Here is a 16,499-nt window from a genome sequence, read left to right as displayed (position 1 = left end):
ACGCGCGCACACACACACACGCGCGCACACACACACACACACACACACACACAATGAGAGTTCTCCTCCTGTTCTCTCAGTGCTGGTCAGGTCTGTCTTCCTGTGTGTCTCTTTATTTCTTTCCTTTGTTGATCTGGGCGTAGAGAGGGTCCTTCCCCTTCTGTGCATGAGAGAAGAAACATCAGCATCTCAAACAGCTTTAACTTTTCTTATTAAAACCTGGTTGGATTAGTAATATCTGATCTCACCTGAATGCTATGCAATTAAAAGGTAGGACTCTCTGATTCATTCTCTCAACCAACTGAACTGCAAGTATCACCAGCCTGCAAGCCCCGACAAGTAAGATCCAACCCTGCAAAGGTTTGTTAGAGCCTGTACCTAATGTGACCACCAGGTGGCACTGGCATACTGCTAGGAGACTTCCAATCATTTCTCTTCTCAGCCCATTTAGAACTCCCACTGAAAAATTCACCTCTCACTCCCAAAACCTCTCTTTATGTGTGTGTGTGAGTGAGTTATTGTTTCTGAGTGTGTCATTGTGCACGCACATGCATATTCTCTCCCTCTCTCTCCAGGCTCCCTCCAGGACCAGTATGAATCAGAGGTATAAACTAGCGCCTTGAAAGACCAGTTATGAGTCATCATGTCTGTATTTCTCTCCAACTGAGCTGGAAGACAACAGTGGATGATGGAACACCCTGCAGTCAGAGCACCAAGCCTGCTGCAGTCACTCACAATGGGCCCGTTATTATCGTACACATAATTACAGCCAGCCACTCAATCTGCCATGCAGACAACTTGATTGGAGACCACTGACTGGCCTATTATATTCTGGAAGACTTCTCTCACTCAGTGCACAGAGAGAGAGCGAGTTTGGCTCTACCAGTAGCTCCCACGTGAGGATACGATGCCCAGTGATGAAACCTGGGGATGTGAGCAGACTGGAGTGATTTCTGAGCATTTCTGCTGATGTGAGACAAAGTGTGACATTCTTTCAAGCCCTAAAAATGAATCAGATACAACAGTTTGTGCTGCCACTGAGTGCTGCCCTTCAGTCACATTATACCAGTGAAATGTGAAGTGAATTTCAGAAGCAACATATAAAACAGGGCAAAGACACATCTATGTAAAAATGTTTCACGAACATAAAACTCATTATCTTGAGTTGGAGAGTTGAGAGGAAGGGTCTGGAGGAAAACAGGAGAATTTCTGATCCTGAGCTGTTACATTTAAACATTCTTACCCACATTTTTATTACATACCATTACAGTGTAGGAAAAAAAAGAATTGGCAACTATTTTGATAATTGTCAATAAAGTAATTTCTTCTTAACAAACACACTAGGAATTTGTAATGGACATTTTCACTATTATCTGACATTTTGTAGACAAGAGAATTACTTAAATAAGTTAGAAAAAGCAGCAGATACATCAATATTGAAAATAACGGCAAGTTGCAACCCTATTGGGTTGGTTATGGTCAAAACACAGGGTGAAATCAATTCTGTGTTCAAATTTGCACAAATAAAGGAGGATCTGCTTCATGTTGTATCTGAATGCAGTGGGATAGAGTGGTGTCTGGGGGGAAAAAGAAGACAGACTTTCAAAAAGCTGCTCCACGCTCAAAATCACACCAAAACCTGGCTGTTGCATAATCTGCATGGGCTTTCATCTGAACAGAAAACTGGGGTTAAGGTTTGGAGCGATGCTTTAGCGGAGGCTTTTGGAATACAGAGCTGTGATTGTAGGGCCAGCCAAGGCCAGACAGTCAGCAGAAAGTAGCTGCCAGCAGCCCTGAGAGGTGACAAAGAGGTTGAGACAAGCAGTGACAGCAAGCACACACTGCTCAGCCCCTGCACCAGAGCCACAGCCCGGCAGTGTCACCCCGCATCATCTAACCAGGGCTGCCAACCGGGGCCGCTTCAGCTCCATAAACCCCGGGCCAAGAGAGAGGAGGGACTGGATGGAGGTATGAGTGATGTGCTGGTGTAGCAACAGCCTGAAGGCCAAAATATCTGGCCTGGCTGGTACATGTGTGGACATTTATGTGCATGTGTGTGTGTGCGGTAGGCCCTGGGCAGGGGGGGAGCAATGTGAGATTGCTCAGTGAACCGTGGAAGCAGGCCATTTCACGGCTGAGACTCGGGAGCGTTCGCTGGACATGATGAGATCACCCCAGAAAAAACACTTACACTCCCACTAGCCTGAACACATGTCTGTCGTAGCCACACAGTGGGAGGGGGAGGACAGGACAGGCGGTCATGGCCGGCAGCAAACACACTCTTGCACACACACACACACATTTTTGGCTCCAATATGAGCACAGGTGGTGACGGTATCGATCACAGGTGTGCTTGTCTGGGGAATAACTGGGCCTATTGCACAGGTGTGTGCGTGTGTGTTTGGGAAGATGTCTAAAGTCGATGTGATTGAGCAAGTAAACACCATATGGGAGCAGCGTCATTGGACCAGGACCAAAGCAGTCCACCTACTACAGAGGAAAAATTCGATGCTTCTGGCCATAACAAAGTCGGTCTGTAGCCAGATTCACCACTCGGCACTCTACAATCCGTCCTCCCACTTAAGACTTGCATCCACCTGCTGCCCTGCAGCTTTCAGACCGTCTGAATATGAGGATGGTGGCCAACAGGGGAGAGAGGATGCTCAGCCACCCCTCCTCCTCTCCTGGAGTGGGGAAGGACTAGAAGGCTTCTTGGGTTTTAATTAATGCCAATTATGTCGGGGTAGTCATTAATCTTGGCACCCCAATATTAGCTGATGAAAACAAAACCATTACAATTTTCCCTGTGTGAGTGCCAGCAGCTATCATTAAAAAGCCACAGTCGGGAATTGTGTGGGTGAGGACACCGGGTAGGGAGCCAGGGATCAAAATGGCTCTCTTCTTGTGTGTGTGTGTGTGTTTCCTAGTGTAGGCAGACTACATGTTGACATGTCTCTAAAAGAAATTTTTCAGCCTATGCAAGTTGTGTGAATGTTTTCCAGTAGGATCAAACACACATCAGCACCTCCCTGAGTTTTGATAGTAGCTGCTTGTCTTCATCACTTTGATCTTTGCACAATAATAATGCACATATTAGGAGTTCATACATCATGTAACATACATAAATGCATAAAAATTACACCATGCATCATTTTAAAGTTAAGCTAAACATCCAAGATCAGCATATTGTGCACAACATTGACAAATCCCAGAAGACGTCCTGTTCACTGAAGTGCACAGACTCTGATTGGCTGTCGCACGCTATTGGCTTTCTCAGTGAGATGTGTGCTATTTAAGGAACTGGGCGTGATTTAGGTACACGTCACAAACACACGGCACAATGAGGGCACAGAACGGTATGGCCAAAGTGATCATGCGTGATTTACTCATCCCACCTTGATTTAAAAACACACGCAATGCCACATCATGATCGATAGATGCTTACGAAACTCCAGCTACAACAAAAATGACCAACAGACAAAATGAAACACAAGCAAATACTCATACATGCACAATCACACACATGAGAAACCACTCAAAGTCAAACACATGCCTTCCTTTGAGCATGCGTGACAGCAGGTGAAGGAGGAATGAAGAAAAACTGTGAAAATGAGAACTAAGATGCAACAGAGGAAGGAAAAGATGAAAAAAGATGTAGCACACAGAAGAGATCAGATGGATTGATGTGAGTGGGAGGTACAAGGGCAGGGAGGTGAAGGAGGAGGAGTTAGAGGGGAGGAGAGGTATTGATACCTACCCTGCCCTGCTGCTATCTAGCTCCCAGCCTCTGGACTGGCCTGGTCTGGGCTGGGCTCTGCTGTCTCACTGGGGCAGGGCGACCCAGAACCACACGCCTAAAGAGGGGAAGAAGGATGGGAGGGAAAGAAGAGAAAAGTGTAGAGAGAAAAGTTGATGGAGGAGTATAAGAGAAGGAAATAAGGGGGGAGTGGAAAGTAGACAGAGAAGAATAAATCTGAAAGAAGGATTGCAGGATTGGTAAAGACTAAGAGTAGACATAAACAGGAAGCAAAAGAGAAAAGGTGTCAATACTCTGAAGGAGAAATAAGGACACTTGGAGTGAGAAACCACAGCCCACACATCCCATCTCTTCTCAGAAAACACACACACATGCGAGCACTCATTTACAGTTGTCTATTATGAAAGCCTCTGTGGAGTTTGTTCTATTGATCCTTTCCTAAAACACTTCCGCTTTTTACACCTCGCCACCGTGGGGAGCGGGAGGCTGTTTTTCTGCCTTTTGCTCCATCTTTCCTGTCTGTCTTTCTTTCTTTGTAACCTTTTCGCCACACTCACTCTGCACATTTCTCTGGGTTGTGTAAAGCTTCTGTGTGTTATTCAGGCCTGGTGACATTTTCAGCAGTGTGAAAGTCCTCTATTTTTTTTCAATAATAGACGGATTGGAGGCATAAAACTAATGTTTCACGCCTGGAGAGTGGAGAGCAAAAGAGAAGAAAGAGGCAAGCATGAAAGAAACACACAAAAAAGACTAAGACAGAAAAATGGCAGAGAGTACAGGGAAGTCTTGTTTCTTGGAAGGTCACTCATTCTACAAGGACTTTGGGCAAAGGCAGAGCTTCTCCGCCCTCTCTTTATCTTCTTCTCGTTTCCTTAATTTCTCTCACGTTCTCTCTTAGATGGAGGTGCTGCTGGTAAAATAAATATTAATTGTCCCTGGAAGAAGAATTGAGGCATTATTCCTCTTCTATCTCACCGCAGATGAGTCTGTCCATATAGAAGTAGTGATGTATGGACGCTACCTGGCTGGTATTAATAACAGCTTAATGATGTCCCTGACAATTCCACCAGCTAATTTAACGCAGTGTTGACCAGGCACACACACACTGAACCACATACTTATGCAGGCACACCCCTGCTCGTGTTCACACAGAAACACACACTTCATGTGCACGTTCACACATGCACTGATACAAACACACACACACACTAAGAGACACAACAGCATCGGCCACCTAATCAGCCAGAGTGATTACCTGGCCTGCCAACACCGCTACAAAGGCTATTTATCAGCAGATCTCAACACACTGTGCAGGTTATAGCAGCATAAGGATTCAGTTATTAAAGGCACACACACCTCACTTATTCCACAGACCTCTTTTACTATCGTCACACACATACATACACTTACAGCATCTTCCTCTCCACTGCGACTAGGGCTGCCCTCTGCTTCCCCAAATGAATCGTCTGTGGGGGGGTCTGTGGCGTCGGTGGGGGGATCACTGACATGAGAGGCTGAGGACTTGGAGGGAGAGCCCTGCCTGGGAGCTGGGGTGGGTGCTGCAGGGCAAGACAAGATGAGTCAGATTCAGAAAGAAAAAGCTACAGAAAAAGCCGACAACTTAAGAGTACAGACAAGAATAGTTCTTACGTGAGTTGGTGGATGGTGTTGTGGAGGTGACTGGTGTCAGATTCATTTGAGAAATGTCAAAGTCGTCACAGTCGTCCGTGTCCTGGGCAGTGCCCACACGGCTGAAGTAAGTGCTGAATGCCTCTGAGGTTCCTGCTAAGTTGGGCTGCTCACCCTTTTTCGACGGCATGGCCGGAGGCTTCGCCAGTTGAAAATCCTGAAGGAAGAGGCAAACATTAGTCAGTTGGGTCAACATTAATACTGGGCACTGTGACTTAAACATTTTCACTCACTGCATGGGCATTCAGGGAAGCAAACAAAACAGTAAGAAGGCCAAGTTAATGCAACCTCTGTTGCATGTTGTTCCTGTCTCTCCCCCAATTTTAAGTCTTCTCTTGACTGTTGGCTATAATGAAACAACTATATAATTATGCAGTTTTGATGCTAATTTGCCCTTTTTTTCTTGTGTCATGATTTATTTGGATCCCTTTTAACAAATGAGATTAAAAAAAAAACACATAAATCGAATAATTCAAATTGAATGAAAACACTTTCTAAAAATCAAAGGTTCTATATTTGAACTTTGTTTTGATTGTTTTCATAAAAACGTGAAAAGATAACAATACTTTTACATAGCAATCCCCTCCCACCGCCCATTACCTTTATAGCACAGTAACATCTGTCAGTCACACAGTGACACAGAAAAAAAAAAAAATTGTATACATATATATAGATATATGTTCTCAGTAGATATCATAATTCTGGTCTCATCAGAATTATTTATTCATTAGCTCCCCACCTTGAACATCTCCTTGCCAATCTTCCTCGCCCTCTCCCCGTGCTGCGGACTTGACGACGCTGAAGGGGAGGGCGCTGAAGCACTGGCTCCAGCACCTGAATGGCTCTCGCCAGCCGGAGTCACAGTTGTGACAGGGGTGAGAGTCTGGAACATGGCGGCCGGCAGAGTGCCCACAGGTTGGGCAGGGAGGTAGGCTGTGGGGGGGAAGGCTCCGGCTGCCATTGCTGCCCATTGCTGCTGGGTGGCAGGGAAGATGTTGGCCTGGCCCCAGATTAGAGGCTGGCCACCTGGCAGCACCTGGGCTACCGGACCTAAAGGAGACTGGACCCCGAAGGCCAGCGGTGTCTGGGCAGCAAATGCCTGCTGGGACCAGTGGCCGGGGGGCACTGCTCCCATCGTCACATAACCTGATGGTGAGTGACAAGAGAGTTAACAGTTTGAGGTTAAGAAAAAAAATACAGAAAATGTAGATATTTTGTAAGATCTTAATGATGAAATAAAAAAGAAGATAGGACAGGAAGTGATTAAGATACCCACTTATACCTCTTCTACACACAAACAGATAATAACCCATACATCACCAGAGAGTGCTGCCCTACTTCTGCCTGCAGATAATGCAGTGTCTCTTAATGGTAATGGTGAACTATCATAATTACCTCCAGAATGAGAAAGAGTCATTATGAAAAGGCTGAGCTCAACACACACTCATTAAAAACACTCATCAGTAGAAGCTTATTCTATTACACACTTTCTAGTCTCCTGTTCCTGGTCTCCAGTTGTTACCTACAGCAGAAAAAGCTGACATTTAACCTCGGCTGCCCTGCACCTCTGACATGAGAGAAAGTGAGGAGGAGAGGAGGCGGACAGAGGTGAGGACACAGTATACAACGTCTAATTCAAAGAAGCCCTGTGCATACAGAGGAGTCTACACTACAATCATCTCAGCATGTTTTATTACTTTCCTCTGGCCGCCACAGTAGCCTCAGCCACAGGTAAAGCAGCAGCATCTGAGGCAGAAAGCTAATGATGCATTTCATATTCAACACACAACCAATACCACCTATTCTCCTCTTTTCCCTCCCCTCATCTACATTTCAATTCTATTCCGTCCCTCTCTATTTATCTCAACCCCCGTCTTCTTCTCTTTCCTCTGCCCTCTGCCTCCGAATCTTCTGACTCTCCAGCTCCCCTTCATCTCCTTTCTCGACTCTCTCTCTCTCTCTCTCACTCCTGCTGCGTTTGTTTCCCTTCTGCTTGTAGCAGTGGTGTATTTAAGCAGAAAATGAACAAGGTCCTACCTGAGGGCACAGACGCAGGATTGAAGGGAGCAAACAGTTCCGTGGGAGGCTGCAGGCCCTGCGAGGGGTCGAGGGTGTTGGCTGGAGAGGCGGGGGTCTGTGTGGGTTGTGATTGGCGGTCCGATTGAAGAAAACAAGAGAAAAACACATTGGAAATAGGATTTCATAAGATATAAATCACAAACTGTGTATGTATGACAGCTACTCACCGATGGAGAGGTAATGTCAGGTGGTGTGGACATGTCTCCAAAAATCTCTAATTGGTTGATATTCTGAGAAAAAGAGAAAGTATACACTACCAGTCAGGTACAATAACAATACTGTTGTACTATATACATTATCTGGGTCAGTTTACATTCCAGTGCGACATGCATCACACATCGCATGCAACACGACACTAGCTTGGTATGTTTGTGGTACCTACCTGAGCACTGTGGCAGCAACACGGAGGAGGTAACAGAGGGGTGAGGAGAGATGGGATAATGAGATGAAATGATTGATTATGATGACATACCTACCAAGAGTTACCACAATCTTTGTCATCTGCTCCACATCTACAACAGTGTTTGTGAGTACTGTTTGTATACCGCATGCATTGTAAGAGATTAACTGCTCTTGTATAGATTAGATTTTTAATTATATTCTCTTTTTATTTTATATACTTTTTATTTATTTTATTATTTTATTTTTTTTACTTTTCTCTATTTATCTGTACTTATTTTTGTCCTTGACACCTGAATTTCCCCTCTGGGCATCAATGAAGGCTTATCTTATCTCTTCAAAAGATGCTTTCCACTAGCTGGTCTAAAAGCCGGCTACCACACCCCCTCGCATCATTACTGTACCAGTGTCTTCTTCTGGACAAATCATTAATGTTCCCCTGTTGTAAAGGATGTGTGGTGTGCCTCAGAGGGAATAGCTATCAAACACAGTAGCCTTTCTATTTGATCTGAATTTGTTCTGTATCCTTCTGTTTCCTTTCACAGTCTCCCCATGATCCTTCTCTTTAGTATCTCCCCCTTTTTTCACATTAATAATATCTTTAGGCCGGTGGCAAATGAAGGAAACTATTTTTAGTTGTGAAGGAATTTAAGCCTTGAATACATGGTCAGAGATTAGCATAAATCATGGATGCGGATAATTTCTTTTGAGATAATGAATGTTCTTAGAATATCTTCCCATTCGTAGGTCACACATAGACCACAAAGTTCTTTTTAGATCTATCAGAAAATGGATCTGTGGGCATGGTGTTTTACAGTTATAGTTCTGGATGGGTATGTTTTTTACAAAGAGAGGAAGGTGATAGGAGTCTGTAATATGGACTATTGTTGCTGCAGAATCCAGCGCAGCAGATAAAGATCAACTCAACAAGACAATAAGCTAGATAGCCAAGATAGCCAAAATAGTGCATCGACAAGGACCGATAACAGGGTGTTAAATTCACTAAACGCATTTCTCTTCTTAAACTAAAATACAATGAATTAATTCCTATAGTTTTTACTGAGTACTCTGAGTACATACCACAGAGTATTTGCTAATGTTCTTTAAACAGAAACCACAAGAAAAATGTCACTAGAGCAAGTGTACAGCACAGGAAGTTAGACGTTCATAGACCTTCTGTCCACTTTTAGTTAAGTCACTCGACTCAATATTCTTTACGTGTGTGGTAGTGGGGTGGTGGGGTCAGGTTGCTGTGATTATCAGAGTGTTATGAATGCTTTATTAATGTGCTCTGAGCAGCTTGACCCTGAGAGTGTGACTGCAGGTGAGATGACCGCCGCTGCCTGACTCCCACCGGTTCTCTGACAGACACTCTGACCTTTACGTCCACTCACCCCTTAAAGGGACCTCCGCTCTGAGCTACTGGGGTGTTTTTCTCTTGACTATCCCACTTGTCCTTCCGCTTTCACACATGCAGGTGTGAACGCACGGGTGCATCCATACGTATGGTACTCGGCTCTACTTCTGCCTTAACCTGGTTACTATGCAACAGCAAGGTTGCATGTTTTATTCATAAATGACAGGGGTCAAGAGTTGGGCTGACTTACGACTAGAAAAGAAAAAAAGTGGTGTAGCACAGAGAAGGACAGGAGACAGGAGATCATATGCCTGACAAAGTGGTTCATGAGGCCTGATAAGTAACCTTTAGGACACTATGTTACCTACTCATAACTACTGAGCTTCTGTCTGTACCACAACAACAAAAGCACTGTGGTTTGTGGTATGTACGTATAGTGCCTTACCTGAGTCACCATATCCAGGTCTAAGTCTATCAGATCTGCCACTGCCTGCTGCTGCTGCTGCTGCTGCTGCTGCTGGTGTTCAGTTTGCTCTTGTTGAAAGGGCTGAGCATGATAATGATGAGGTTGATGATGATGGTGGTGGGGAGTGTTTTGCTGTCCGTTCTGCAATCACAACCCCAGTGTTAGATGGCGAGTGGGATGAAAATGTGCTCACACACCAACATATTAGTTGTTTTTCATACACTCAGAGAAAGGGTGAGACAGGAGGGAGTGAGGTGAAATGAGGCTTATTTAAGAGGGGTCTGCAGGTGTTATAGTCACAAAACACAGTCATGTTCAAACAGACACACAGGCACAGAGCAAGGTTCTTCTTGCCAGACTTAGACGATTTAAAAAAAGGTTTAAAGATCATCCCTACCTTTAGTCTAAACTACAGCACTGAGCTAAGGTTTAAACCCTCTCTGTGTTTCTGTAAAGCCTGCTCCCCTGTGTCAGGAACCAGTGTGAGACAGACCGACAAGCAGGCAGACACAGCAAGAGGGGCTGGATTATCAAACATGCTGTATGTGAGAGCAAATGGAGGGAGTATGTTACATTATAGGAAAAAACTGCTTCCTTCCTGCAAGCTTGCTCTGCACCATCACTAGCTGGATCTCCGTCAGAGTGAATTCCAATCTAAAGATTATAAGATAAGGCCGGTGTTGTGTTTATTATCATTTTTTTTTATCAGCAACAAATCCCATAAAAAAGACAAAGCCAAAAATTAATCTATCAATCACTAACAGGTGTCGTCTGTGTAGCCAACAGATGATACAGCTCGTGCCTTCATGCACCTAAACTAAAAACACATATAAGAGCAATACTGATGTATTTGCATGTTTTCTGAAACCATCCCTCAAAAGTCTGACTGTACAAACAACGTCTAATAGTTTTTCTAGCTTATAGCAGAATGGTGATGGGTTCCGCCAGACCTTTCGCCAGCACTGGCACTGAATTATGACGTGCAGATTGGTCTGCCAAAGCACAAGTAGTTGGTGCACTACAATATTGCTGAGTGTATGCTTTTCTTTGGATGAAAGCATGAAGTATGGCCATCATTAGCTGATACTAAAGAACAATACCAGCTTGCCCAATACTAATCAGTTCTGGAAATGCTGTCCATTTTTCTACTGGTTGTTTTTCTGACTCTGAACTCCAATGTGTACTTTTTTGTGGAACATTTAAATTTACCCTTATATAAACATACAATATCTAAAAGCTGCTGCTGCCCATTCCTCTGCCTTTCTTTTTTCACTCTCTTTCTCTCTCTGTCCATCCGTTTCTCTCTTGCCCTGCCAATTATCCTTCTGTGCCCATTATACACTCTCACCATCTCTTTGCCCAGCCCTTTATCTTTATCAGTACAGCCGCCACCTATCAATTAGCCATCTCCAGGGAAACAGTAATTACCTGTGCACATGTGTTCTGCATACAATTACTGCAGCCCCTTTAATTAACGCCACCTTGCTGATCCCCTACCGTCTGAGTGATCACACTGGCACACGCCGAAAACACTGCTGAACCGTCACACGCAAACACAAACACACTGACAACTCTAATAAAACCCAACTAGACCATGCACATTTTTCTCTCCCTTTAAGTCACTTATAAACACACTTATGGGGATATTTTAACGCAACCTTTATTTAAACCAGGACAGTAATGACCCACTTATATGGGTCATTGGGTCATATATATGATATGATACCTAAACATAATATCGTATATCTTACTAATCCAGTGTTTGAGCAAAGCTGATGGTGGTACTATGCTGGCCTCTGCATGTGGAGGGAGTGAGGTCTTCTGTTGATTCAACACACTCTGATTTTACAGGGTCAAGGGCTCAGCAGATTGAAATGGCCTGTGTGGTGTGGTGTGTGTAAGGGTGTGTGTGTGTGTTTTATTGATTTGTCTCGTTTAAGAAGGTGACAGAGTAAACAACAGAGGAGATTGCTTTAGACAGGACGTCGCATTTCTACTGGTGGTATCATTTCATCTCAGGTAGTGAGTACAGACGCAATGCTACTGTCCACTGTCAATCCTTCTGAAACTCTCCAGCAGTACAGTAAATCCACTCTAAACAGCAATAGTGAGATAAATGTAGTGGCCTCTGGTCACTCCCAAATCAGTGATGTCACAACAGGTACTCCTGCTACGTTCACACCATGGGGGCTAAATAGCAAGAATGAGAAAACATTCAATTTATGCTCTAAGTGTTCACGCATTATTTTAAGATATTTACCCCCAGTACAAGCCCTGCAGTTACTCTATATAAACAATAGTGTTGCCTAAATGTGTGTAGCAGTATAAACTATAACTTAAACTAACTTCATTGTGTATGGTAGGGCTATACAGCTCTTTTGTAATTTGACAAATTGATTGATTTAGTGTTTACAACGGATTTTATTTACATTATACTGCCTGCAACAGTAGCTTTGCAGCCATTTTAGCATCAGTTTTTGAGACATCTGCAGTTCTTTTCACTAAATGTAAGATATTCTCCTTGAGGCTCCTCATATTAACAATATGATGTGAATGCAGCAGTTGGATTCCTAATGGAAAAGACCTGCTGTGACATCTCTGACTGAGGTTCAACATACTTGAAAGATTCAACCTGTACAGATAGCACAGCGGCAGTTTTCTGCCCTCTGTGAGTATGGATTTATCTTAAAACCAAATTCTTAAATTTTATGATCCATTTATATTTCTATGATCCTGGGTTATATTTACTTCCTCTGACTGACTGGGAAGCAGAAAAGACTTGAATTTGCTTTATTTAAACCAGAATAGACGACTTGTCCAACTGGTTGCACAACAAGAGAGAAATATTGGATTTGTTCACGTTCGGACACCTGCCAACACCAAAGCAATCCAAATAGCAGCATGTGTTGTGGGCTGGGTGAAGAGAGAACAGAAATACTATGGTGCCTGTAAGCTTCTTACCAAAGCTGGGGATAATATGCAGCCAGAAAACTGTGAGACTGATTCCAAGCCTACCAAAATTCATAGAGTGGGATTGTGACTGCCAGTAGTGACGTGGAGGAGTCCAGTTTTAGCGGTTTAAGGATAAAAGACCCACTGCTGGGGAATACATATAGAGCTGGAGCGCTCTGGATGGACTGCGGGAATACTGATCTACAGAACAGCAACATGGTATGAAGTGTTGAAATACAAATGCACACACACACACACACACACACACACACACACACAGGACAGCAGCCTGGTTATTGTGAGTGTGAAGATTTTAGCAGATTAAATCAGGCAGGGATATAACTAGCATCTTTATAGGCAGATAAAAGAGCAGCTGAGTTATAGTGCAGCCTGACAGTGGTCAAGGTCATCTTTCATTATAACCACTGGCAATGTGAGCCAATAACAAGAGCTTAAAGATATACCCTACATACGCACCCATGAGCACTGTAAACACACACACAAACAGTGATAAATATTTACACAGCAAACACTTACTTATATGCATGAACGAGGTGAAATACTGAGATATAGTTTCAAAAATCGGAGGCCATGCACATTTAAGCTCAGTATAACTTATATCCATTATAGGAAATATGACAATGACAAAACGTGTGTTCAGCGCAATCTGGCATAAGGTCATGCAGGTTTGTACTGAATTCACCACTGGCAAACCACAGCCAGGCATGCTTCATCAAGCAAACTGACACAACACACATATTCACACACAGTATCCCATTTAACCATAAGGAGCAGGCACCACGGAGCACACGGGGAACGGCACCAGCCACCACAGCTACAGCACAAGCAGAAGAGTAGCACAGCACACTGCACAAGAGCACTGGGTCCCAGCAAACCTCTCAGGGAAAAATCAGACACACCTGATCACTATTTGAGAGAGATGTTAACGGGACTGCAAAATTAGAGCTTCACCAGGCTCTACAAGGAGAGGGCACTGAAGGAAGAGGCTTTACGCCTGTGTAATGGTGGGACAGCTGAGAGGTTTGTCTGAGAGGGGGAGGCAGGCTGAAGGGGGGGGTGTTGGTGGGACAAACACACGGTCACTCACTGGGTGTCGCTTTGGGACGTCATAGACCCCTTCCTTCTGCTGACTGGTGGGAACCTACACAATCGACCAATAAAGTCAGAGAACAGCCGAGAGAGCCTATTACCTCTGGTTTAATCAAACAATGACACAGTCTTTATACATCACAGTTACAGCACTGCGACACACTGGATGCCAACACGAAACCCTGAAACCTGGCTCCTCAGGAATCAAATCAATCACTAGTAGAGTGTGAGTGTATGTGAGTGTGAGTGTGAGTATGTGCGGGGATAATCAGAATTAAAATCTGTAAAGTGAGAACTCATCTAGTAGGCTAATCAGTTGACTATCGGCCTGCAGTGATGGTCTCTCTTTCTCTCCCTAATAAAGAATGGATAAGGCTGCTTATCACACCCACAGACATGTAATAACTCAGATGGTCACACACATGGAGACATGTAATATCTCTCTGTCACACAGGCAGATAGATTTGACAGCGTGTGCAATGAGGAGACACAATGAGCTCTGATAGCAAAATACTGATATGCATGAATACTGGGATCCCTATGGGTTTTGTTTCTCCTACAGTGACACTAAAATAAAGTTTTGTTCTACCCTAGTTGGATGTGCCCTTATCAGTGGTAAATAAAAAATAGCACTGATGATGTGGCTATCTATCTAGCACAGCCTGCCCCATTCTTTCTCTTCTTCTCAATGCCTTGTTACTTTTTTCACATGTTTATTTCCAGAAGCTGCCATCTTTATTCATACATTAGTTCCTCTGTGGCTAGAGGCTGGCTGAGGCTCACGTTTCTTACGCCTGATGTGTGTGTGTGGATGTGTGGGGGGTGTTTGTATGTGTGTGTTATTTCTGTTTGTGTATTGTGCACGCGCCAGCACTCTGTCTATTTTCAATCCATTTTATTTAAAGATCAAACGAGAGGCTGGTGATTAATCTTTCTTTCCCCCGCTTTCTTTCATCTCCTCGGGAAAAGAGGGAGGGGAGGAGAGAAAAAGAGGAGGGGTCCGCCTTCCACACAGCCCAGGAATAACCTCCACATCCCCTCCTCGCACTCTGTACCCTCCCCCTCCTCATCCCTCGGAGGTCTACCCACGCCTCTGAGGAGTGCACCCAGAGAAAGACTCATCTCCCTGGGCTAGCTTTTAGCTGTCAGGGCCCTCTAGAGAGTGCCGGCTGGTAGTTCGCCTCTGATGCTTACTGTCTTTTATTTCTTGTATCTACATTTTTATGAGTGACAAAAGAAGCCATTAATTTTATGAGCAGGCCACAATATACTTATCCAATTAAAGAGTGATGTAGCTGGTACCTATTGGCTGGCAAATGGAGGATTAAATATCTTTTTGTTCAAACACTTTAAAAATGTTCTTGCAGTTGGGAGCTTAACCACAGCTGACTACAATATGACAAGAATATAACTGAGACCCAAGCAGACAACAAGAGCTTGTGAGTACCTGATAAATGCTCTCTTCTGATTGGTCACGGATGGGCTCGTGTCCCGCCTCAAACACAATGTACTACAACGTCAGCAGCGGAGGGAGGAAAGGAAAACAAGAAGCGGAAAAGAAAATGGAAGATAAAGAAATTGAGAGAAAAGTGGTGAAATTGCAGAGGAGATTAGTCAAACAGCATTGTCAATAGATTTTTATTAAAAAGCAGTTGAAGAATAGATTCCCGTGACACATGAAGGAAAATTTAAGCAGCAAAAAGTCCCAAAGCACCTGAGAAAACATATACATCTTTCAGCTGATCATGCACCCCAACTGGCAGACATGCACACAGACACCACCAAGACCCACGATCGCACAGATTCAAACGTCCCCGGCTGTTGTTGACTCCACATAAATACCTCCAGACAACTAACCCATCCGAACTGTACATATTGTGCTATTACCACACTGTAACAAAACAGGAACTGTCTCCCCACAGTGCACACAGAGAGGAGCAAGCTGACTGGCTAGAAATGCAGAAGGTGACACCAGCGATGTGATTGGTCGGGAAGTTACCTGGTAGACCGGGTCCTCCAGATCCTCCTCCAGTATTGTCTGCAGATGAGCGGTGGCAGCAAGGAGAGGGAGAGATCAAACAGCAAGGAGAGAGGAGCAGAGGGGAGAAGACAGAAGAGAGGGAGGAGGCGGAGAGTTAAGCCGGTGGAGTAGAAAGAGTAGGTGGAAAGCACAGCAAGACATAGCAGCTTCCCAGCATTCAGATAATCATTTGGCAATCATCAGAAAAGGAGAGAGAGAGACAACTAGAGATAAAGAGAAATTAAACAGATGTAGAGAAGGCAGAACAGAGGAAGGTGAAATAAGCACAATGGGCAGATGGTGCCACTGATGAAACCCGAAAGCGGGTGCTCCGTATGTCATTCACTTCCTTTGATGTCCTTTCAAGTCTTACTTGACGTGTCTGTCGAGAATCTTTCGGATGAAGCTCATCATACTTATGGCAGATGATTAAGGTGACATTAAAAAAGGGGGGTGGGGCGTGATACGGTTAGGTCACAGAGAGTTGGTTAAGTGTACCTGGTAGACCGCCTGCTCACACTGCTTATCTTTCTGGGCCTTCTTCTCCATCTCCTCTCTCTGCTTGATCTCATAGATGAGCTGGAACAAGTCCCGCAGGTCCAGAATCACAGGCTCAGCCTAGGAAGACAAGGACACATTATCCACCTACCCATTAACACACACACACACA

At 44.2% G+C, this 16,499-nt stretch overlaps 1 protein-coding gene across 3 annotated transcripts in view; it reads right to left on the bottom strand.

Moving 5' to 3' along the window:
• Positions 1 to 12: 12 nt before the first annotated feature.
• dab1a (DAB adaptor protein 1a) overlaps positions 13 to 16,499 on the bottom strand; it is a 46,212-nt gene continuing 29,725 nt past the window's right edge. Inside the window, exons 6-16 of one of the 3 annotated variants that reach the window (XM_035652968.1) lie at positions 16,328 to 16,447; positions 15,809 to 15,847; positions 15,257 to 15,319; positions 13,808 to 13,861; positions 9,727 to 9,888; positions 7,693 to 7,755; positions 7,484 to 7,580; positions 6,186 to 6,592; positions 5,408 to 5,603; positions 5,168 to 5,316; positions 13 to 160 (exon numbers count right to left, since the gene is read on the bottom strand). In XM_035652968.1, coding sequence (XP_035508861.1) covers positions 113 to 160; positions 5,168 to 5,316; positions 5,408 to 5,603; positions 6,186 to 6,592; positions 7,484 to 7,580; positions 7,693 to 7,755; positions 9,727 to 9,888; positions 13,808 to 13,861; positions 15,257 to 15,319; positions 15,809 to 15,847; positions 16,328 to 16,447 — 1,398 coding nt within the window. In that variant the 3' untranslated portion in view covers positions 13 to 112. Of the gene's footprint in view, positions 161 to 3,163; positions 3,855 to 5,167; positions 5,317 to 5,407; positions 5,604 to 6,185; positions 6,593 to 7,483; positions 7,581 to 7,692; positions 7,756 to 9,726; positions 9,889 to 13,807; positions 13,862 to 15,256; positions 15,320 to 15,808; positions 15,848 to 16,327; positions 16,448 to 16,499 lie in introns of those variants that run through there. The other 2 variants (XM_035652966.1, XM_035652969.1) reach the window with 2 other exon arrangements.

Source organism: Morone saxatilis, unplaced genomic scaffold (genome assembly GCF_004916995.1).
Source record: "Morone saxatilis isolate NCDOM2014 unplaced genomic scaffold, NCSU_SB_2.0 Contig12, whole genome shotgun sequence".
Classification (NCBI taxonomy): Eukaryota; Metazoa; Chordata; class Actinopteri; family Moronidae; genus Morone; species Morone saxatilis.
Note: the sequence above shows the minus strand (reverse complement) of the source record. Positions and strands in the feature narration are given on the sequence as shown.